The sequence below is a fragment of the Oryctolagus cuniculus genome, chromosome 20, assembly GCF_964237555.1.
Source record: "Oryctolagus cuniculus chromosome 20, mOryCun1.1, whole genome shotgun sequence".
NCBI lineage: Eukaryota > Metazoa > Chordata > Mammalia > Lagomorpha > Leporidae > Oryctolagus > Oryctolagus cuniculus.
Window position 1 is genome coordinate 8,343,397 of NC_091451.1, and position 22,578 is coordinate 8,365,974.

The 22,578-nt window shown below is 41.8% G+C and overlaps 1 protein-coding gene and 1 long non-coding RNA gene across 6 annotated transcripts in view; one reads left to right on the top strand and one right to left on the bottom strand.

Moving 5' to 3' along the window:
* Positions 1 to 4: 4 nt before the first annotated feature.
* Positions 5 to 20,793, top strand: LOC103351650 (uncharacterized). Of its 3 annotated transcripts, none has more exons than XR_011384843.1 (4): positions 5 to 146; positions 431 to 729; positions 2,593 to 2,712; positions 20,376 to 20,793. It is a non-coding gene; the product is annotated as an uncharacterized lncRNA (long non-coding RNA). The 3 variants fall into 3 exon arrangements; XR_011384842.1 differs by lacking the exon at positions 20,376 to 20,793 and adding an exon at positions 4,066 to 11,945; XR_519385.4 differs by lacking the exon at positions 20,376 to 20,793 and adding an exon at positions 3,197 to 3,609.
* SYT16 (synaptotagmin 16) overlaps positions 13,528 to 22,578 on the bottom strand; it is a 330,451-nt gene continuing 321,400 nt past the window's right edge. For all 3 annotated transcript variants that reach the window (XM_002719549.5, XM_070065064.1, XM_070065065.1), the window contains one exon: positions 13,528 to 19,425. In XM_002719549.5, coding sequence (XP_002719595.2) covers positions 19,112 to 19,425 — 314 coding nt within the window. In that variant the 3' untranslated portion in view covers positions 13,528 to 19,111. The remainder of the gene's footprint in view (positions 19,426 to 22,578) is intronic.

A 22,578-nucleotide genomic window follows, 5' to 3' on the forward strand; every position in this document is an offset into this window, starting at 1 on the left:
GGCGATGACGCCCCTCCACAGCTCGGGAGCAACTTTCCCGCAGGTTGGGTGCGCTGGCGGGGGCTGCCGCGAGCAAGGTGGAGAGCAGGCAGGCAGAACAAAGAGCCCCTGGCACAGGGGGTCCCGGCTGCGCTCGCCGAAGTTGGGTAGGGGAGAGTGGGCTGCGGAGCTGGGGTGGCCGAGAGGTGTGGGCCTGGGCAGAGGATGGGCGCTGTGCCCACAGGGGCCTGGGCTACTCGCTGCGGGCCCTGCAGAGGGGTGTCTCCTGTGGAGGTCGGGTTTGAGGATGGGGCAAGGGGGTGGACTGGCACTTTCAGCGGTCAAGGAAGCTGCAGGATTCTTTCAGAGCCCAGTACTTCCAGTGGGAACCTCTCGCCTTGGAGTGAGACCTGGGGCCACATGGTGCAGAATTGGATCTTCTGTCTTCCAGGACTCCCCTCCCCAAAGTGCTCCTGTGTGCATCTGCAGGTTGGAGCAGTTGGTAGAAAATGAAAAGAAAAAATATTAACTAATCCATGAAAATCATCCCGGATTCTAATTCTTCTTGGTGCCATCTGTGTGTGCTGAAGATTTCAGAAAAAAAGTTCCCATCGTGTGAAATATGCCCTTTTATACAGTTAGAAGTCCTTCCTTTTGATCCAATGGCTCGTTCAAACCTCAGGCTATGGTGACAGCTTCCTTAGAAACGCACAAAAGTCATGGGACTTTTCACAAAAGAGACTGAACAAGGTAGGCATGTTTCAGGCACGTGCACTTTAGTCTAAATGTACCCAAATGTTCGTGTTTGCTCTGATAGCTCCCTTGAGCTATGTGTTCCTGTTCTCTTTACCATTGCTTGTTGCAACCGCCGTTTGTTGCGGTTGCTGGTTCAACAAGAATGCTTTCTGGGGGGAGAGGCATGATTACAACATCAAGGTGGGCAAAGTTGGGGAGCCAGTGAGCCAAGGGAAAGAAAGGAAGATGAAAAATGTAGGAACGTTGCCCCTCAGAGAGAGAAAGACACTGAAGAAGGAAGTCTATTGTTTCTCTGGTTCCCTACAGAGTCGGACTGGAAGGAAGACAGCACCTCGGGGAAGTAATTAAAAAGGAAGAAGTTTCTCTTTGGAAGCAGGGCAGGGCTGCACCGGTGTGACGCTGCTGGCTGGGAAGGCAGGCATTCTGGGTGGCACAAAGGCCAACCCCCAGTGACCCCCACACAGCCCCCGGGGGCCCTGGTCCACAGGCACCTGGTGCCTGCTTCCCGCCTCTGGCAAGAAGACTGCTCAGTGTGTCAGCCTCAAGGTTTAAAAAGCCGACAAGCTAAAACCAAACCGCCCGAAGAAACTCCAGCAAGCAGGAGTGGGCTGGCGAGGCGATGACACAGTCTCAGCAATCAAGAATGACAGTAGGTTTTAGGCTGGCATGGCGCACAGCCAGAATGATCACACCCCTGCTAATCCCTTCTCCTTGGTGGCAAGGGGAGAAAGGTGGGACGGTCTCCATCAGCCCTACCTTGCTGCCCACCCAGAGACCTCGCACCTTGCTGTTTTCAAGGCACAGTCACACTGGGCTGGTTTGTTTCAGTCCCCTTGGATGGGAGCACTTCCCACCTGCCTCTGGTGTCCTGTACCTGCTGTTTCTGCTTCCTCCCTTTCACCTGGCTTCCTCCTCCTCAGCCCTCAAGCTTCAGCTGAAACACCACTTCCTCCCGGCTTTCCCTAGCAGCCTCCCGCTGAGTAGATGGATGAGCCCACTAATTGCACTCCCAAATCACGCAACCACTCCCATTTCACAACAGTCAGCGCACCAGATTTCAGGTCCATTCTGCCTGGTGAGCAATGTGTCCCTGGTGTCCAGCACAACCAGGGCCTCTGGAAATAGAACCGTCCTGCCTGAGGTCCCCTTCTGACCGCAGCTGTGCACCGATGAATGAGTAAACTTACACAAGCCAGGAGTTGCTAGCTTTTCAGTCACTCAAGCTGAAGATGGGGATTGGCGGAAGGGGCATTACATAGAAAGCAGGAGTTCGCCCTCAATGAGACATTGTGTTTATACAGGAATTTCTTTTCCTTCTTAGGGCATTTGATAAAGCTCACTATCTGGTTTCAATAGCACTGGGCAATACTCAACCTAAAGTCATTTATATGCCTTCCCAGCTCCCTTCTCTCCATGTCTTTCCAGTGTGGGTATGAATCCTCCGAGCCGAACTGCTTCATTTCTCCTTAAGAGTCTCCTCTACCTGGGGGAATTATGTATTATGTGTATTATGAAGGTACCTCAAAACAGTTCATGGGAAAATGGAATTGAAGGATGTTCATTTTGGTGTAAAACCAATTTAAATCCATGCACCATATTTTCATAACATACATTTCCCCCACGAATTATCTAAAAACACTTCATAGATCTTTATAAAGCCAAAGAGAAGAAGAGGAAGAAGAAAAAGGAGGAGGAGGGGAGGGAAAGGGGGAGAGGAAGAGGAGGAGGAGGAGAAACCATCTGTTAGAGGAAAAGCCAGCTAACTGGACCAATATGCACAACCCTCCTAGTATTATACTATCTGTGAATAGACCTGGAAACCTTTTCTGTCAATCTAACTTCCCAAATAATTGCCAGATCCCCTCTTCATCTGGAACCACCTCAAGAAATACAACAGACGTTGGAAGACGTGAGAGATGGTCAGGGTAATCTGAAGATCACAGAATTGCTGGGTAAAAAACTGGAACTATAACACAGGTACGAGTCTAATGTTTAATGAACTATGTTTGCAGATTTAATGTTATAAATTCCTCAGTGCTCTGGATAAGTGATTAGAACAAATTATTTCACCCAACAATTTTGGATTTAAAGTATTAAAATACTGAGGTGGGCCTTTGGGATGCCCACATCCCATAGTGGAGTTCTTGGGTTCAAGTCCCAACTCGGCTTCCCAACTCGGCTTCCAATTCCGGCTTCCTGCTAATGTACACCCTGGGAAGCAGCTAGTGCTGGCTCAAGTACTTGGGTCCCTGCCAGCCATGTGGGAGACCTGGATTGAGTTCTGGGCTCCTGGTTTCAGCATGGCCCTGCCCTGGTTGTTTTAGGCATTTGAGGAGCAAACCAGCAGATGAAAGATTTTTCTGTCTCTCTACCACTCACACAATAAGTTAGTACATATTAGTATACCATATAATCCACAGTACCTTAGAATTTAACCAAATTCTAATCTTACCTCTTCCAGATGACCACAGATGTGATACTAATCCTGGCTCCTACCCTGTTTGCTAAAAAGGAGATGTTTTATTATGTTATGGAATGTATATTAAAATTCATCACAGCTCACAGGGTGTGTGTTGTAGGGCAGCAGGTTAAACTACCACTTGGAATGTCCAGGTCCCATGTCCAAGTGCCTGGTTCAAGTCCCAGCTCCTCTGAAGTTCTGATCCAGCTTCCTGTTAATGCTCCTAGGAGGCAGCAGGTTCTGGCCTGAGTACTTAGGTTTGTACCACCCACATGGGAGACCTGGATGGACTTCCTGACTCTTGTCTTCAACCTGGCCCAGCCCTGGCTGTTGTGGGCATCTGGGGAGTGAACTAGCAGATGGAAGATCTGTGTGTGTGTGTGTGTGTGTGTGTGTGTGTGTGTGTCTCCCTTTCTCTGTCATCCTGCTTTTCAATACGTAAATCAATCCTTTTTTTTTTTTTTTTTTTTTTTTTTGACAGGCAGAGTTAGACAGTGAGAGAGAGACAGAGAGAAAGGTCTTCCTTCCGTTGGTTCACCCCCCAAATGGCCGCTATGGCCGGCGCTACGCTGATCTGAAGCCAGGAGCCAGGTGCTTCCTTCTGGTCTCCCATGGGGTGCAGGGCCCAAGCACTTGGGCCATCCTCCACTGCCTTCCTGGGCCACAGCAGAGAGCTGGACTGGAAGAGGAGCAACAGGGACAGAACCGGAGCCCCAACTGGGACTAGAACACAGAGTACTGGTGCTGCAGGCAGAGGATCAGCCTAGTGAGCTGCAGCGCCAGCCAATCAATGCTTTTTTTAAAAAAATGATCAAAGTTCTGAAATGTCACCAAGCTTCTCCTTGAGCCATATTCCATGAATCTTTCAGAGCAACCCCAGAGAAACCGTGAGGATACTATGAAGCTCCCAAGACATAAAATGTGAGTTGATTCATTAATAAAGTGCCACTCAAGATGCTTAAGATTTTGAAAAACTACAACAAAAGACAAAAAAGTCAAACAAAAGAAGCAGAGCTATTGATGGATGAATATTTAAGGATGGGTGAGTCTGTTGAAGGAACATCAGAAGATGACAATCATTTGTTGAGTTTTAGGGTGTGCAGATGATGTATTCCAATATCAATATACTGGGAAACCTGTTTCCTTTGCATTCTGCTTCTTTTGCTTATCAGTTTGTATTATCTGTGTTGGTGCTTTCAAGATGCCACACATGAGTTGGTATGTTAGAAATGTTGACCTGCTCAGTCCACCAACTCCAGTCGCTTTGCCCTGTGGTTTGGGAAATGTGAACATAGATGGTCTTCATTTGCCACAGCACCCAGGAACTGTGTTGAAATGCTCTACATCCAAAAGGCCTGTGGATGAATACGCACCCCCCTGATCGGCCTAGAATGTTCCTGTCTCCCTGGCTTAGCAAGAACTTATGTGACAAATGAGCTTGCCATTAGCAAACTTGCCACAAGTAATCACCACACTCCAAATTTCCACATTGGAAATAAGATTATTTTAAAAAGAAAAAAAATGGAAAAAGATGTGTGCCAGATACTGACCAGAACCTGGACACAGAAGTCAACTACAATTCCTAGCATTCTTAAATAGAGGCGGAGGCGGGTGACTCGTTCTGGCCAATGGAGTTTGGGCAGAAATGATGTTTTATAACCTCTAAAGCTGACCCCTAAAACCGATCATTTGATTCTTGTGCCTTTTCTTCCTCCCCTATTTGCATGGCAATACACTGATTCCTTCAGAAATGGCCAAGTCACAAAACCAGCCCCAGTCCCTGAGAGGCTGCTATATGGGCAAAAGCATCTCGAATTAGCAAGAAGTGAATTTTCTTATAAGAATTCACTGATATTTAGAGTTATTACAGGTAGCATTAATGGCTTCAATTAGCAGTATATAAAAATGATGACAACAAATTGTCCTTGAAACATCTGCACAATCTGGTCTTCTCTACCCTCTTTTGTTTGGGGAGTATCAGCCATGATTTTACTGCTATAAAAGTGTCTGATTACAATAGCCTGGCTCTGTCTACCTCTACCTTGGTGCACCTGAGCCTTATAAACTTATTAGATCATGAGGTACATAAAGGCAAAAGCGCTCTAGATGAGACTCCTGGGGAAGAATTACCTTTGTATTTGTACATGAACACCTATGATTTTCATTCTCGGAATACTATTCTATGAAGTTTACTTAGCTCAGGTAATATTTATCATTATTTAGTCTCTTATCCACTTGATATTCCTATTTTAAGTTCAATACTTTAAACTAGTTTGCATTTGAGCTGATATGTTGATTTGTATATGTGCTCACCATAAAAGCTCACAACACCTTGAAACTAAATTATATGCATCATAAATGTAATGCGTAGAATTCTCATATAGTTGTCAGCAGTTGGTATGGTTTTGAAATTAATGGTTTTTGTATATACTAAAATAAGCAGTATCATTTGGTCCCATAAAATTTGCATGTTGATGCTGCAAAACTGAATCTTTTTTTAACACAAGAAATCTTAACACATATACATATAAGCCATCTGCTAAAACTTTATTGATAAAACCAGTAGCAGCAGTTCTACAAAATGGAATGATTTTCGGTTTTGAACTAACATGATTTCAGTTGCAACAGACATTTTGTACAAACTGGGGCTGAGGCTTCTTCCATGTTTCTGTTTCAGACAAAAAGCAATTAGAACTTATCCTCATGCATTTAAATATCTAATACAGAAATAGTTTTTAGGCTGCATAATATATGCTTTCCAACATCACTGTGAGATTGAACACGTGCCTTATGCATTATATGCACAAGAAAAACAGTGCAAGTATCTGATCATGAACTTATTCTTTATCACAGGGCGATGCGTTCATTTTTCTGACATCTTTTCAAGGGGTGTTTCTAAGACAAGAACATTGACATTAAATATTTCACTAATTTGCTGAATTAAAAAGGGAACAGTAATAATACATTAAAACCATCTTATGAAATATGGAACATGACAAAAGATAGAAGGATATTTTAGTTTTAAGTGTAATGAAAGCTTTCCAAACCTTTTTCTATACACTAATTATTCACTGATAGATGCAAATTTAGAATGAGATGGGTCACTCCTTTCTGTAGCTGCCTGATTTGGTAACAGTTAAAGATTCGTTCACTCCTCTTTATTAGAACACACAAGTCAAGAATTCATACTACAAGAAACACAAGGACACCCACATGGAATGCTTTGGAGATTTTTCTGAAAATTTTTTAAATGAAGATTTGCCCTTTTGGGGAGGAAAATGCTGTGTTTTCCCTCCTGAACCTGTGGTTCACGGAGGAATTCTCTGCTGGAAAACTTGAGAGGAGGCAAGATGACAGCAGTCAGATCTGAAAATGCCTGTGAAGCACTGAAGAGCACTGGGTGTGGCTCTTATGTAACAAACAAAGCCTGGTCTTGAACTTCCCGTTTGCCAAGGAATCACGCTAGTCTCTTAGAAATCTTAGGAAGACCAGATTTTACACTCAACCATGTTACACGACATCCTCTCCAAATGTGAAAATCTTGACAACTGACCACCCCTGACAACCAGCAAAACTCGGGGCATATAAATACTGTATTAAAAGTAAATAGAGACTAGAAAAAGCACAGGTTTCCAGTGTTAATACATGTGCAGAATCCAGCTGCGAGTAGAATAGTAATATACAACACTTTCTCTGCAAGAACAGTGTGTTCTATGTAGGGTAAAATCTCCCAAAAAAATCTCCTAAAATAGATACATATGTTCAAAATGAATGAATCATTCACATTTACATTTTTTCATGCAAGTTCTTCAAGGACACCCATCAAAAGTTGAGATATGAAGGAAAACCAATAAAATATTTTAAAACAGCAGAGCTGCACACAGTATGCATATGGTGAAACATCAAAGTGTGAATGTGAACAACTGTTTTGGATGCCATAGGAAGAAAAAAAAATTGAGAAAGTGTCAGATTGATCTTGCACTGTGAACACAAATAAAATATTGCTATAAAATCTTGGATGGACCTAAAAATGATTTTTAAATCTTTACTTTTTCTGGGAGATCATAAAGGATATTTGGGAAGAAAATAATTTGTGAGTAAGGACTGTTACTTGAGAGGAGAGAGGTGGATAAGCCTGATTTTTCTGGAGAAAAGTAATGGTGTGGACTGAAGTGCCTTTTTGGGTGGCTAAAGAAATTTTGAAAGTACTATATTCAAATCTCATTTTAATAGGGATTAAGGGGGAAGCTGTGGATGTTAGTACTTTCCCTGTACTTGAACTTAAGTTGTTCTAAAGAAAGGTTTGTATTCATCTCAAAGGTTGCCAACCACCTGAAAATATAGATTTGTAATTTCTTGTGTGGTCAGTGTTTGAACCACAATAACAACAAAATGGAACTGAATTCTATAATTCTGAGTATCTTCTCAGAGGTATAACAACTAAAGATCATTCTAGTTGTAACCTGTAGTCAAATAAATCACTGGCAGAGATCTAAAAGTGTCAATTACTTTGATATAGCAACATAAAGAGTTGATCTGACCTTAACAATTAAAAATATCTTGCAGCCTTCAAAAAGCCTGCAAGTCTTCAAAAATCCTGCACCGTGTTTCTCCATCTATTACCTTGTGATACATACAGTCCTGATACTTAGTGGCAATTCAGAGTGTTTATTATATTAATGAAATATTAATATGACTACTAATCATAATATTAAATGAATGAAACTTTCCCCCACAATAACTGGTGAACATGGGTAAAACAAGCATTAGCATTCCCATTGGACAGAGGCAGAAATGAATCTTGAAGAACTTATGATTTGACATTTGTTTTAGAGCTCATTAGTGGAAGACTTGGTACCAGAACACAGGCCTCATTAATTTTAATCCAATATTCTTTGCACAGACACCTTCGTCTCTGCAGTAATAGCTACAGTTATGAAACAAAGGACAGGGAGCACCCATATAAACCATCTCAAAATATTTATCAGACATTGATCATCAGCCAGGCCTCCCCATTCACCCAGCATAATTATCAGGGGTATTCCAACATCCGTGCACCTGCTCAGTCAGCCTTGCACTGCGAGGGGTCCTCCTTCCATTGAGAATTCTGAGCCAGTGTAGGATGCAGGTGCTCACACACCACCTGTAATTGACTTGTGCGGCTCACCATGCCAGGGCACAATCACAAAGCTCCCTCTCCCGTGGCAGAGGTGACAAACATAAAATTATATAAGGTGGTTTTCTTCCATGAATCAGTAATAACATAATGAGCACTTTTATTGATGCATATTAACACCACAGTGTCAATAACTTTAGGGGTGTATCCTCACAGCCTTCAGAGCTTTCTCTTTAGAGTTCAATGGAGAAGAATAGGGCATAGATCTGTTAGCATAAATTATAGAGTTGTGTGCTATTTTTCATAAACCATTCCCCCTAAATGTGAAACAAGCCCAGTTTCACATAGCTAAAATGGATTTCCAATTGGAAGCTGCCACATTTTTCTCTCATGGATGATCTGAAGCAATCCAGGATTTCTCTTGAAAATGTGAAATTAAAAAATACAGCACCATAGCAATTGGGACTAGAAATAAAAGTAAATAGGTCATAAACAGATACATGCAGATAATGGAGGATTATTCAGCTAAACTTAAAAGAAATGAGCTTTCAATCCATAAAAAGACATGAAAACATAAATGCTTATCTCTAAGTGAAGGAAGCTGACCTGAAAGGGGTATACTCTATATGATTTCAGCTATGTGATATCCTGGAAAAGGCAAAACTATGGAGACAAGAAGAGGGAGAAATGAATAGACACACCATAGACTTTTAGGGCAGTGACAATATTCTATAGGATACTACATGATTTGTATGTGTCATTGAACAATTGGCAAACCCATAGTATACTAACACCAAGAATGAACCCTCATATAAACCATGCACTTTGAATGATGATAATGTATCAATGCAGATTACTGATTGTAAGAAATTCACCCCTATAGTGTGCAGGAGAAAAGGTTGTGTGTGAGTGGAGATGGGGGTATATAGAAACTTGCAGTACTTTGCTATATTTTTCTGTGAACCTAAAACAGCTCTGAAAAGGAAGTAGGCCTCAAAAACCATCATGCATTTCCCCTGAAAATACAGATCAAATATTATTCCAGTAAAATGATGAAAAATTTCTGTCACTAATAAAATATACAAATACTAATTTCTTATTTACAAACTTAAAATATTAAAAAACTACAACAAAATCAGATTTTAAAATTTTGGAAAGTACATTTTATAATAATGGAATCTAACTTACAGCTGCATTAATATGCTGGCATTATAAAAGACTGCATTATAATTCAGTAGAGTTGCAAAATAGCAAACATTATCATGGACCATTGGGAAATGTAGCAAAAATTAGCAAGCCCATTCAATGTGCCAGCTATAAGGAACTTGTCAAAGAAGCAGTCTGCAGAAATGTGGCTTCCGGATGTGACTAGGTTACACAGAATAACCAACACAAATGTCTTTCTTCTAGTGTAAATGTTCCCCCGCATAACTGGAATTTTTGCTGGCAGCCTTCTGCTGTCTTTTCTTAAAAATCAAGGTCTTTCTCATGTCAGAGATGTGCACTTTTTAGATTACAGACAATCTTGAGACCAACTTTAGTATGAACCTTCGGGCCACCAAAGGTTCTGACTTGTGCGGCTTAAGAGATTTAGCAATAGATTAGCTTTTATGATGTGAAGAATTACAAGCAATAATTCTACTGTGGAAACTCCTATTTTGTGTCTCTTGTTATAAAGTCAAAGGCACCAGGAGTCATGTTCAGTCTGACTTAAGAGTGTGTGAGACTGTAAAACAACGACTGGTCCATTTTCCACAGGAGGAACATGCTCAATGCTGCCCCTGATTCATTTCTTAAGGGCGCCCCAAATGTGCTTAGTTTTCGGTAACTACGACTAATTTTAAAGACAGAGAGGTAAGCAAGGCTTTTTGTTAACACTCTCACATCTTTTTCTGGCAACTATGGTCTCCAGTTCATTCTGGGAGTGACTTTCACTACTAAAACACAGAGCATGTAAAAACTGTGTCATGTTTGTTTCTACAGACGCAGCATTCCAGGGTCCAACTTGCTGCCTTACAAAGGGCATTTTTTAAATAATTTTTTAAAATTTACTTGACAGAGTTAGACAGTGAGAGAGAGAGAGAGAGACAGAGAGAAAGGTCTTCCTTCTGTTGGTTCACCCCACAAATGGCCACCACGGCCAGAGCTACGCCAATCCGAAGCTAGGAGCCAGGTGGTCTCCCATGCAGGTGCAGGGGCCCAAGCACTTGGGCCATCCTCCACTGCCTTCCTGGGCCACAGCAGAGAGCTGGACTGGAAGAGGAGCAACCGGGACTAGAACTGGCATCTATATGGGATGCCAGCGCCGCCGGCAGAGGATTAACCAAATGAGCCATGGCGCCGGCTCCACAAAGGGCATTGCATATTCAACTATAAAAGTCAAATATATAAACAAAACTCAAAAATACTAACTACCTAACTTCTTTTTCATGCTAGAAATGAAATGCTACATTTCCTCCCTTACAAACAAAACACGTCCAATTATTTTGAAGAGAAGCATAGACCAACAAACAAGTATATTTATTTCTTAACTAGAGACAGAAGAACAACTTCTGGGTTCCATAAATCCTCTCCCTTCCAGAGGGGGAAAGAAACCATTACAGAAATACATTAAGACAAAGTTAAAGGATAATGAAGGATTTTATCATTAGCCTAGAGTTCTTATCAGAACTAGTGGAATATTTGAACGTATTACACTTGAACATCTTTTGAAGGAATAAATGGTATATAAAGAAAGGAAAACTGTAAAGTAGAAGATACTCTAAGGGGAAATGAAGTAACCAAAAATAATGAACATACAGGGCCATGCCAGTGGGAAACTGGCCTTGTAAGCATCCTCAAAGTAGAACTGGTAACACTGCCACTCAAAGGCATGAAGCAAAAACTCCCACGGAGACACCACGAGGCAGCATCAGGGAGCGACGGACAGCAGAGAGCAGTGAGCAGCAGTTCTAGCCTAAGAACATCCACAGGGCTTCCTAACAGGCCATGAGCTTGTCCTACAAAGCCTCCAACGGTTTCACAGCTTCCACTGTGGCTATAAATACAGGTGACTATTGTCTGTGTGTCTAGGATACCACTTTGTGACCCAAGGGACACAAAACATTCAAAGCACCATGGGAGAGGAAATTCACCTGGAGCCTGCAGACATCCCCAAAGTCACCTAAATGAAACCCACGCAGGAACTCCCCAGAGGAAACCTTCTATGATTCAGAGAAAAATCAATGTTGAAAAAAAAAATGTCCACAGAGGAGGAGGACAGGCCTAGAGTGCTGCTATTATGGATCCTGTTTCGAGGTTACCCACACAATACTAGACTTAGAAGGAACTTGATAAAAGCTGTCGTCCAGGGTGCCCTCTCATTCCACTTTGGACAGAAGCAACACTTGAAGCAGCTTTTTCTATCTTAAAAGACTTCTGAAGATGATGACCCTATGGCCCTCTCAGCAATTCCCTCTCTAATGCAACCAAGGCTCACTGCAAAGTCTGGGGCTTTGTAGGAGTTCTCCCAGTCATTCAGCCACTATATTTCACCTCTTTCCAATACCCCTTAGCAGGAACTCTGCTGTTTATGGCATGTAATTAGTCCAATTTAACAACTACACGTTGGTCATCATTGTTGTTTTCATTATGATGACTGTGTAATCCAAAAAGATTTTAAGTTCTGTGCCATCCCAAATAGCACAGTGGTAAGCAAAGGAAATCCAATGAATACCTTTTGAATTAATAAGAAACAAGTTTTGTGTAATTCTCCCTGTATCTCAGTTAAACTCCTTGGACTCGATTTAGGTGGATGCTCTGGCTCTATGTGGTCAGGCAGAGAAAGTGCACACCATTCTTTTGTTAGAACGCCACATTCTGGGAAATCTTACTAGAAAGCACTACACAGATTTCTCACCTTTTGTTCTACTCCTTTAACATGCCTTAAATGATGAGGCTACTTCATGAAATTCATGGAAAAACAGAATCGGCACACTGGGTTCTAGTCCCGATCGGGGCACCAGATTCTGTCCCGGTTGCTCCTCTTCCGGGCCAGCTCTCTGCTGTGGCCAGGGAGTGCAGTGGAGGATGGCCCAAGTCCTTGGGCCCTGCACCCCATGGGAGACCAGGAAGAGGCACCTGGCTCCTGCCATCCGATCAGCGCAGTGCACTGGCCGCAGCGCGCCAGCCACAGTGGCCACTGGAGGGTAAACCAACGGCAAAAGGAAGACCTTTCTCTCTGTCTGTCTCTCTCTCACTGTCTACTCTGCCTGTCAAAATAAATAAGTAAGTAAGTAAGTAAATAAAAAGAAAAACAGAATCAAGAAGTGAGTATTGACCCTAGCAGCCAAGATACCCTATCTCCAATTCCTAGCTCTGGCTCCGGATTCCAGCTTCCTGCTAATGCATACCCTGGGATTCAGTAGTGATTGCTCAAGTAATTGGGTTCCTGCCACCCCCATGGATGGCACTCCAAACTCCAGGCTTCAGCTGTGGCCCAAGCCCCTTGATGTGTGGGCAGATGAGAGTTACTTTGCTCGCTCTCTCTCTTCCTCCCTCTCTCCCCAACTCCACCCTCTCTCCCTCTTTTTACTCAAACAAAATGTAGAATGTAAAATCAGCATATTTTGCTGCAAATATTGAAATCCATGCATAGTTTTCATAATATACATTTTGATGAATTGACTGACAATAGCATGAATGCATGGAATTCAGAATTTTTTGCACCAAAATAAACCTATCTTTTAATTTTTTTCCCACCAACTGAAGTAACTCTCATACTTTCAAGTAAAAGCCTTATGCTAGGTGATTTTTCTCCAATGTCTTCATGTTTCCCCTTAGGTGGGAAACCTAGAACTTGAGACAGCACTTCGGTAATTCAATAATATTTAGGATGTAGTCTCACTGGTCCCCATTCCAGAATCAATTTTAGCTTAAAACTACATGTAGGGGCTGGTACCTGGCTGTCTCCCACCTGTGGTGCCGGCATCCCATATAGGCTCCAGTTTCAGTCCCGGCTGTTCCTCTTCTGATCCAGCTCTCTGCTATGGCCTGGGAAAGCAGTAGAAGATGACCCAAGTGCTTGGGCCCCTGCACCCATGTGGGAGACCCGGAGGAAGCTCCTGGCTCCTGGCTTGGAATAGGCCCAGCTCTGGCTGTTGTGACCATTTAGGGAGTGAACCAGCAGATGGATGACCTCTCTCTCTGTATCTTAAAAAAAGATTTTATTTATTTATTTGAAAGTCAGAGTTACACAGAGAGAGAAGGAGAGGTGCAGAGAGAGAAAGAGAGAGAGAGAGAGGGAGAGAGGTCTTCTATCCGCTGGGTCACTCCCCAATTGGCCACAACGGCCAGAGCTGCGCTGCTCTGAAGCCAGGAGCCAGGAGCTTCTTCTGGGTCTCCCATGCAAGTGCAGGGAGCCAAGGACCTCAGCCATCTCCTACTGCTTTCCAGTCTATAGCAGAGAGCTGGATCGGAATTGGAGCAGCCAGGACTTGAACAGGTGCCCATATGGGATGCCAGCACTGCAGGTGGTGGTTTTACCTGCTATACTACAGCACTGGCTCCTAAATAAAATCTTAAAACACACCCACACACACACACACACACACACACAGCTCCTGACTACTTCAAGGCAGCTGGTTGCAATAAACTTGAAGTGGTTTGTTTCTGATGTCATCTCTGGATCAAGTGTTGATAAAGATTTTTCTAAAAATGTCCTCTCTACTCAACATATGAATAACTTGAGAACAACTAAACATGCTTTCCTTTATATCAAATCATTCAAAAATCCCCTTCAAAAGGAATTAGTGTTAAATGACAGAATTCCCATCATGATAGCCTCTTAATGGAAATAATGATAACTGGTTCTGAATAGAACTTTCCAAACAGATACATTTTAATTATTAATAAACCGTATGCAAATGTGTGTATCAGGATATAAAATGGATAATGTAGGTAAAACTAAAGACATTCCAAAGAATGTCAGTATAGAGTAATAACATTTGCTTTACTCTTTTAGGTCAGAGTTGAAAAATGTGGCCAAGTTGCCCTCTTTATCAACTCTTCTAACGGGGTGCAAGGTGCCCTGCCCATTTGTCAATGGTAAAGTAGAGCAGGAAGTCAAGAAAGATCCCATGTGTGAAATATCAGGAGATACACACAAGCACCAAGGTTTGGCATCTCCTGCAAACTAAGGAGATAAAAGACAAACATTTGGCTCCATCTCAGTTCCGATCTATTAAGATTCACTTTCCTCCAAATATCAGGGTTACCTCTGATTAGCTTGCCCTAAGGAGACCTACTTTCTTGACAAATATGCTCTCGCTTCATTAGCCTACCCACTTTAAAATATCTGAAAATCATTTTTAAGTTTTTCTCTAGTCTTATCATTATTTTTTCTGCAAAGAGAAATATAACCTAAGTGTTTTTTTTAATTTTCTTTTTCAAGCATGATTGTGAAGAGTGAATACTGAATACTAACTATACACCAGGCTCTATGCTAGGCACATTACACTAATACCTATTTTAAAACCTTAAGAGGTAGACATGATTTTTATTTTCCAGTTGAAGAGTCTGGGACATAGGTTGGTTGAATAATCTTCTTAAGGCCGCACAGTTAGTAGAGTTCCATCCAAACCCAGGCTGAGACCACAGCCTGTTCCAACTCGCCGAGTTGGGCCAACTTCACTGTGGAAGAGCAGATACAAGGACCCCATCCTCAAGTATTTTCCAGAATTTTACAGACTGTGAAAAAAATAATAGCTAATCTGCAATATTGTCTACTTCATTGGTTTACTCTTCTTGAATACACGCCTGCAAACGCAAAACATTTCCAACATACTGATTTCTTATCTTCCATGTACATGACACATGAACTGTAAGTCATTTGGGGTGTTTTCTTATAGTTTCACCTAAGCAAATAATTACTTTTTCAAACAATAAAAATACTTGTTTTGCCATTTCAGGATTATTTGTCACTTGCTTTTTCATTGGATCAAATAGAATGGAACATTCTTTACACAATTCGCTCAAAAGCAAGGAGAGATACCATATGTGTTTTCTAGTCTTACTGGCTTTTCAGGAAAGAATATGCCTCCATTTAATTTTATGCCACTTACAAATAATTCTTTCTTATCCACCTTTCATAGTTTACCTTACAGAGTCCTCTGCTGCAAAAGATAGCCAAGTTTGTGGGAAACCCACAGTTGGATGCCCACATGGACTCATCAATTAAATACAGTTTTCTGGTCATCTGAGAAATGCCTTCACCTATTCTTACAGTAGCCCCTACTTAAATAATTATTTACTTGAAAGGAAGAGACTTTTGGTTCTCAGATAAGATCATCCAGTACAGCCACAGTGGGTTTCAAGCCCAATGACTGACCAAGAGGTAATGATAATTTATAAGACAATGTGAGAGCCCCATGTTAAAAAAGGCAGTAATGGTGTGCCAGGCTCGTCGCAGCACCCAGCACTAGAGAGAATATCAATGTCTGAGATCAATCAGTTCACCGCCATTGAAAGTTGTCAGACTTCATAGTGCCTAAAATGAATGACAATATCATCCTCTCTTTTCCTCTTGCAAAAGCGGTGATCCATTGCTCAGACTTTGTGCAGGTAGGATGCCCAGTATAACATGAGGGCACTTTTTAAAAAGTTCATGAAAAAATGGAGCTAAAACATAAATGTCGGTACACAATGCTTTTTGAAATCCATGCACAGTTTTCCCAAAATACACATTTTCCATGAACGTGTTGAAGACCCTTTCTCCATCCAAATGCAGTCTTCAGACGTTAGCGAAGGGAAAGCTCTCTTACAGTTATGCAGCATCAGCAAAAGCAGGATCCAAAACAACTGTGCATCACCCTGGGAGCCAGTGGAGGAACGGGGACTGAGAGCAGGTGTTTGGCTGCCTGCTGAATGGTCCATTTAAAAATTCAGCGATAGTCAGAGGGGAGCAAAGAATACAACAGCCACCACCGTCGTTGGTGACACCAGTATTTCTCAATTCAGTCTAAACTCATGACCTGAAAGAAGGCACACTACGGAGCAGATTTCCATAAACCTAGTGCATCATTTACTCTCAGTAATATTATTTAAGAAGCATACTCTTGAGGGAAAATCGCTGAAAGAGCTACTCATGCAACAAAAAGCCGGTGCTGCTCCAATGTCAAAGCTCCCTCTGAGATATTAATCATTAGCTAAATGAAATAGGCAAAAGCAGTTTTTTTTTTTTTTTTTTTGCTGCAGAACCAACTAATTATCTTTCGTAACTCTTTTGAGAAGCAACTGGAGATGTAAGATCTCAAGTGAAAAACACGTTAAACGCATTTTGTGTCTAGAATTTGCCAAGAAAATAAGGGAGTTTAAGTGCACAAAATCAAAAGATCCTACTAAACTAGAATGTTAATTCAAAGCAAAAAAAAAAAAAAAACCACAGCCTCATATTCTAATGTATCTTGTCTTTAGCATTTTATGTTTAAACAATCAGCTGAGCGTGAATACGTTGATGTTTCTGTCTCGCCAAGATGTACACACATCCTATATATTGAGTCGCAGCAGCACAATAAAATTTTAAAAAGTGCTTTTCAGGCATTCCTTCCCTTAAAGTGCTACCCATTCCTGTGTATGGTATCATCATCAGAGCAGTGGAAGCAAATCAAACACAAGGACATCTTTACCACACCAGCAGAAATCTTCAACATGAGCCAGCCAAGGAAGCAGAAAGGCAGTAGGGGTGATTACTGGGCACCGTGAAACACGGATGCAGCAACATGGAGATCAGAAAGATATAGGAGGAAAAGTCCGAGGCAATCCTTGCAATATATACAGATTTTTTTTTTCAAATGTAAATTAGAAAGTGAATGCTGCTATTATGTTACTGCATAAAGGAAAGCATAACAAGGCTGCTCTACTTCGCTTTAAACACAAGGCATACAGAGAGCAGGGATGTGAAAAGCCAATTCTTTGCGCCACTACTTCATCAATTGCACTCAGTTCTACTCAATGACATAGCCACCCTGCAAAGACCACTCAGCAGTTAATGGAGATAATGCTGGAAAAAGCACTCTGAGGTCTTCCTAAGAAAGCTAGGGTAAAAACCCAGGGGAGTATGGTTTTATTACTTAATCTGAATGACTGAGCAGTAGGATCTATAAAACCCCCAGGACCTTTAAAAAAAAATGGAGATATCTATTTTGCAAATCCTGCTTTTTTTCCATAGGAAATCATTTCTTTCAAAGACTGAACCCTGAAATCGTAGTACAGTTATCCTGTGCCCTCGTCTGGTCTTGTCAGGATAACCATTACACCCTGTAAGGGATAAATATGTTCTTCAAGTGTTACAGCCTACGCTTACAATCTGTCCAAATGTGAGCTGCCGAGGTGTTATGTGTTTTTGACTGTATACATTCATCACTAGCTATCACTCTTCCCACAGACAGCAAAAAGTCAACAATGCAACATAAAAGCTAAAAATAAGTAGCTAAGCCATTGCTCAGAAGAGGTACACGTTGGACCCAGGGTTAAATGGACACCCCTTCCTTCCCTGTATGTTTTAATTACTGTCAATAAAGTAATCAAAATTAAGGGCTCATATCTGAGAATAAGGAAAAAATACATGCACTGAATAAATATATAAAAATCATTCATAAGTAAAACTGCATGTTTATAACCATACAAGAGCAGTGTTGTCAATGGCAGGTATCCAGGTTGCCGCAAAGGCTGTGGAAAATGAGTTATAGGCACTTCAAAGGTCCAACTGAAAATTTAGGGTCTCTCCATACCACATGAAAGTAATTCTCCATTCACGGGTCTTCACATATTTCTTTCCAAGAGTCCATAAAATAAATATTTATTAAGGAACCACTGTGTGCAAGTCAGTAGGCTCTGATAATGGAAAATAGTACATTAAAAGAGAGCATGAAGGAGTATATCCAAAATACATGTATGAGTATGGATCATTGAATATAGAAAAGGTATAATCCAGATACAATCAGATTGAGAGAAACCAGTCAACCCATGACTTAAAGAACTTTCTCTTGGATTTAGTTTTCTTCTCGTTCTGTAAGAAGTTGTTAGGTGAGCAACATAGCATAAAAAACTTAACAGTTACAAACTTGAAATCTTACATATTCAAAAGGAGACAAATTATTTGATAATAGTAAGTTCTAAACTCTTTTCTAGCTTCAAAATATGATAAATCTAATTAAATATCATAGTAACCAAAATTTATAAATGAGATATAAAAGATATTAATTAATACAAATTTATTTTAAGTGCAATTTTTAAACATTTACTTGTTAGGGAAATGGATTTTTTAATGAAACAGAAAAATGTGAAAGAAGGGGCTATGGATTACAGTTGCATTCTTCTGTGTCAGCATCTGATTCATTTGTATTTTGGAGTTTTTTTGCACCACATTAAGAAAATTCTGATTCAAACACCTAAGTGGCTGCAATTAGTGACATTTAATAGCTCCCTTGCAATGTCAGATTACTCCTCAGGCAGAGACAGTAAGAGAAGCTTCATTCCATAGTGTGAGCTGAGACTCAATAATCTATTAGCACAAATCAACCCATCACCTCCACTCTGGCCTCCATTATGGCCAGTTTCCATACAGGACACATGGCTGCGTATGTAGATGTCTAAAATTATAATATTCCAACCCAAATCAAACCTTTGAGAAACCGAAAGCTCCCACTCAGAATATCTTAGGCAAAGTAGAATTTCCATTTGAAAGCCTGGAAACCCTGCCAAGCAGGGCATCAGTAGCCAGCAAGGAGGCGGACACAGCACACAAACACCAGTTGGCAAACCTAGGATTCCAGCAAAGAGTGCCATCTGCAGATCTGCTGGCCTTTGCTCTCTTTCATCTCCTCCCAGTGGTTTTGTTCCTCCTCTCCACTGCTATTTTGGCCCAGAGCGATCCAGCCAATCATCTCTTTACGCTTCATACTACGCCTGTTATAAATGGAAACCATCAAGGTGACGTCAGACAGCTGAAAGAGGGCCACCTGGAACACAAAGGTCTCCTTGTAGACAGGGTTGGGCTGGCCACGCCGAAGGGATGTCTTGCAACGGGACATCTCTTGACCCACAGAATTGAGGAGGAAGAGTTTTCCGTATGTATCTAAGACAAAGCAGAGTGGTGGGGTGAGAGAGTCAGTGCTTCCTGGTTTGCTACTTCAGTTGACATATTATATACAGACTACAAATTCCTTAGGCCTGGTTCTTGCTGTTGAACTGACACACCTTACGTGAATAAGGAAGGGGACTATTACCTCGGAGATCTAATATGCCAGGGAGAGGTCTTTCTGGAACCTTGCTGGTGTTCTAGAACCCTTACCCGCAAAGGCTGTACAGAACGGCACATCTGGGGCTGGCACTGTGGCACAGCAGGACGTTAAGCTGACACCTGCTTGCCAGCATCCCATATCGGAGTGCCGACTGGAGTCCCAGCTGCTCTGCTTCTGACCCAGCTCCCTGCTAATGCACCTGGGAAAGCAGCAGAGGATGACCCAAGTGCTTGGTCCCCTGCCACCCACGTGGGAGACCCAGATGGAGCTCTGGTCTCCTGGCTTCTGCCAGAACCAGGTGCAGCCACTGCCACCATCTGAGGAGTAAATAAGCAGACAGAAGGCATGTTGGTGTGTGTAAGTCTCTCCTTCAAATAATTTTTTTTAAAAAAAGGGGGACATCAAAAGATTTTTGGAAAAGAGAATTTAAAGATGACCTTATTTGGGTGCAAAAACAGAATGTTGAAATCCATGCATATTGGGGGTCTTCACAAAGTTCATAGAAACTATGTATAATGAAAAAACTATTCATGGATTCCAACTTTTTTTGTGCCAAAATAAACATTTTAATTCTATTTTCCACACACATTTTCAAATCTCCTCATACCTACAAGATGGGCATATGTACAATAGTATTTATGGACATGCACAGTCTTTCATCTACATTTTATTTATGTAACAAAATAATACACACATTTTTCTCTGTATATGCTTTCTTTTCATAGTGAATTTATATTTTTATGCCTGAATTAAACAGCCTCCTCTCTTCTCACTCTCTACCTAGACTTTGGACCATTTCATCCACTCCCATGGCTTTAATGACATGACAGCCAACTCCAAATTCATGGCGAAGACTTTCTCCTAAACTTAAGATCCAGCTAGGGCTGGCACTGTGGTGTAGCAGGTAAAGCTACCATCTGCAGTGCCAGCATCCCATTGGGCACCGGTTCAAGTCCAGGCTGCTGCACTTCCGATCCAGCTCTCTGCTGTGGCCTGGGAAAGCCGTAGAGGATGGCCCAAGTGCTTGGGCCTGTGTACCTGCATGGGAGACCTGGAGGAAGCTCCTGGCTCCTGGTTGCTGGCTTTGAATAGGCCCAGCTCCGGCTGTTGAAGCCAACTGGGGAGTGAACCAATGGATGGAAGAACTCTCTCTCTCTCTCTCTCTCTCTCTCTCTCTGCCTCTCCTTTTCGCTCTGTGCAACTCTGACTTTCAAATAAATAAATAAATCTTTAATAAAAAGATCCAGCTGAACAATGTTTCTTCTCTTGGACCTTCCACACACACGTTACACTCAACACATCCCCAGCTCTGTGAGTAATAGCACCATTCACTCAATTATTCAAGTCAGAAATCAGGACTTTTCTTTGACAAAATTGGCTTCCTTACCCTAAGTGCCCCTGATAAATCACCAAGTTCTGTTGATTCATTCTCCTCAATACTTCCCAAATCTCCCCACTTCTTTCCACCCACAGTGTCCCTTACCTTGCCATGTACGCTTAAACTCGGGTCAGCAGTACCTCTTGCCTATAATGACCTCACTGATCTCTGACTGTGATCTTCATAAAAGGCAGATATGGCCATGTCACGCTTGCTAACGCATAAACACTAAGTCATCACTACCTCCCCTAGTCTCAGGATAAAAGCTAAATTTGTTGGGGTAGACTTTGTACTCTGGTCTTGATTATTTTTTAGGCTTGTTGCTCACTCTCCATTCTAATTCTTTTTCAATTTTTTATATATATAAGGTGAATGTATTTCATGCATTTCATATATACGTTTAGGAACATAGTGATACTTCCTACCCTACCCTTCCTCCTGCCCACACTCCCACCCTCCCTCCTCCTTCCTTTCTCATTCTTTAATTGTTACAATGACATACTCTGTATATTTTATAATCATAAACTTAACCCTCTACTAAGTAAAGAATTCAACAAATAGTAAGAAGATTCACTGTTCCTCAACAGCAGACAGGGCTATAAACAATAATCAAATCTCAAAATGCCAATTTATTCATATAAATTTTTTGTATTTTATTAGTTACCACAGATAAGGAAAAAAGCTTATTTCACTAAGTAAAATGGTTTTCAGTTGCATTCATTTTGTTGCAAAAAGGAGGGTTTCATTCTTTTTTATGGCTAAGTATTATTCCATAGTGTATATACACTGCATTTTATTTACCCAGGCACTGGTTGGTGGACATCTGGGTTGATCCCATATCTTCACTATTGTGAACTGAGCTGCAATAACCATGGGGTAAAGATAACTTTTCATATGCAGATTTCATTTAATTTGGGGAAGTTCCCAGGAGTGGGATGGTTGGGTTAGATGGTAGATCTATTTTCAGCTTTCTAAGGAATCTCCATACTGTCTTCCACAGTGGCTGTACTTGTTTGCATTTCCACCAGCAGTTACTTGTTATTATTTTTATTTGGAAGGCAGAGTGACAGATGGAGAGATCAATCTTCCATCTGATGGTTCACTCTCTAAATGCCAGGGACAGCCATAGCTGGGCCGGGACACAGTTGTAACAAGGAACTCCATCTGGGTTTCTCACATACATGGCAGGACCTCAAGTACTCAGGCCATCATTTGCTGCTTCCAGGTGCATCAGCAGGAAGCTGGATTGGGAGTGGTGGAGCTGGGACTCAAACCGACACTCTGATATGGGATGCAGGCGTCCCAAGCAGTGGCTTAACCTACTGCCCCACTCTACCAAACCACCTCCTTCTCGCCAGCCCACCTGCCCTTTCTCCTTCACTCCTGTACCTGCTCTTCAGGTGCTCATATCCTGATTTCCACTTTCATATCACTTTGTCTTGGAATAGCTGGGGACCTCTTTTCCCCACACACAACAACTCTGACTCAGAAAACCCTTCTCTGGCCCCCACCACAATCTCATGCAATCCAGTCCAGCACTCATCCACCCAGCATTATCATTGCCTGTCTGTGTAAATGCCAAGAGTGTCAGTCCCCCATTGGCGTAGAG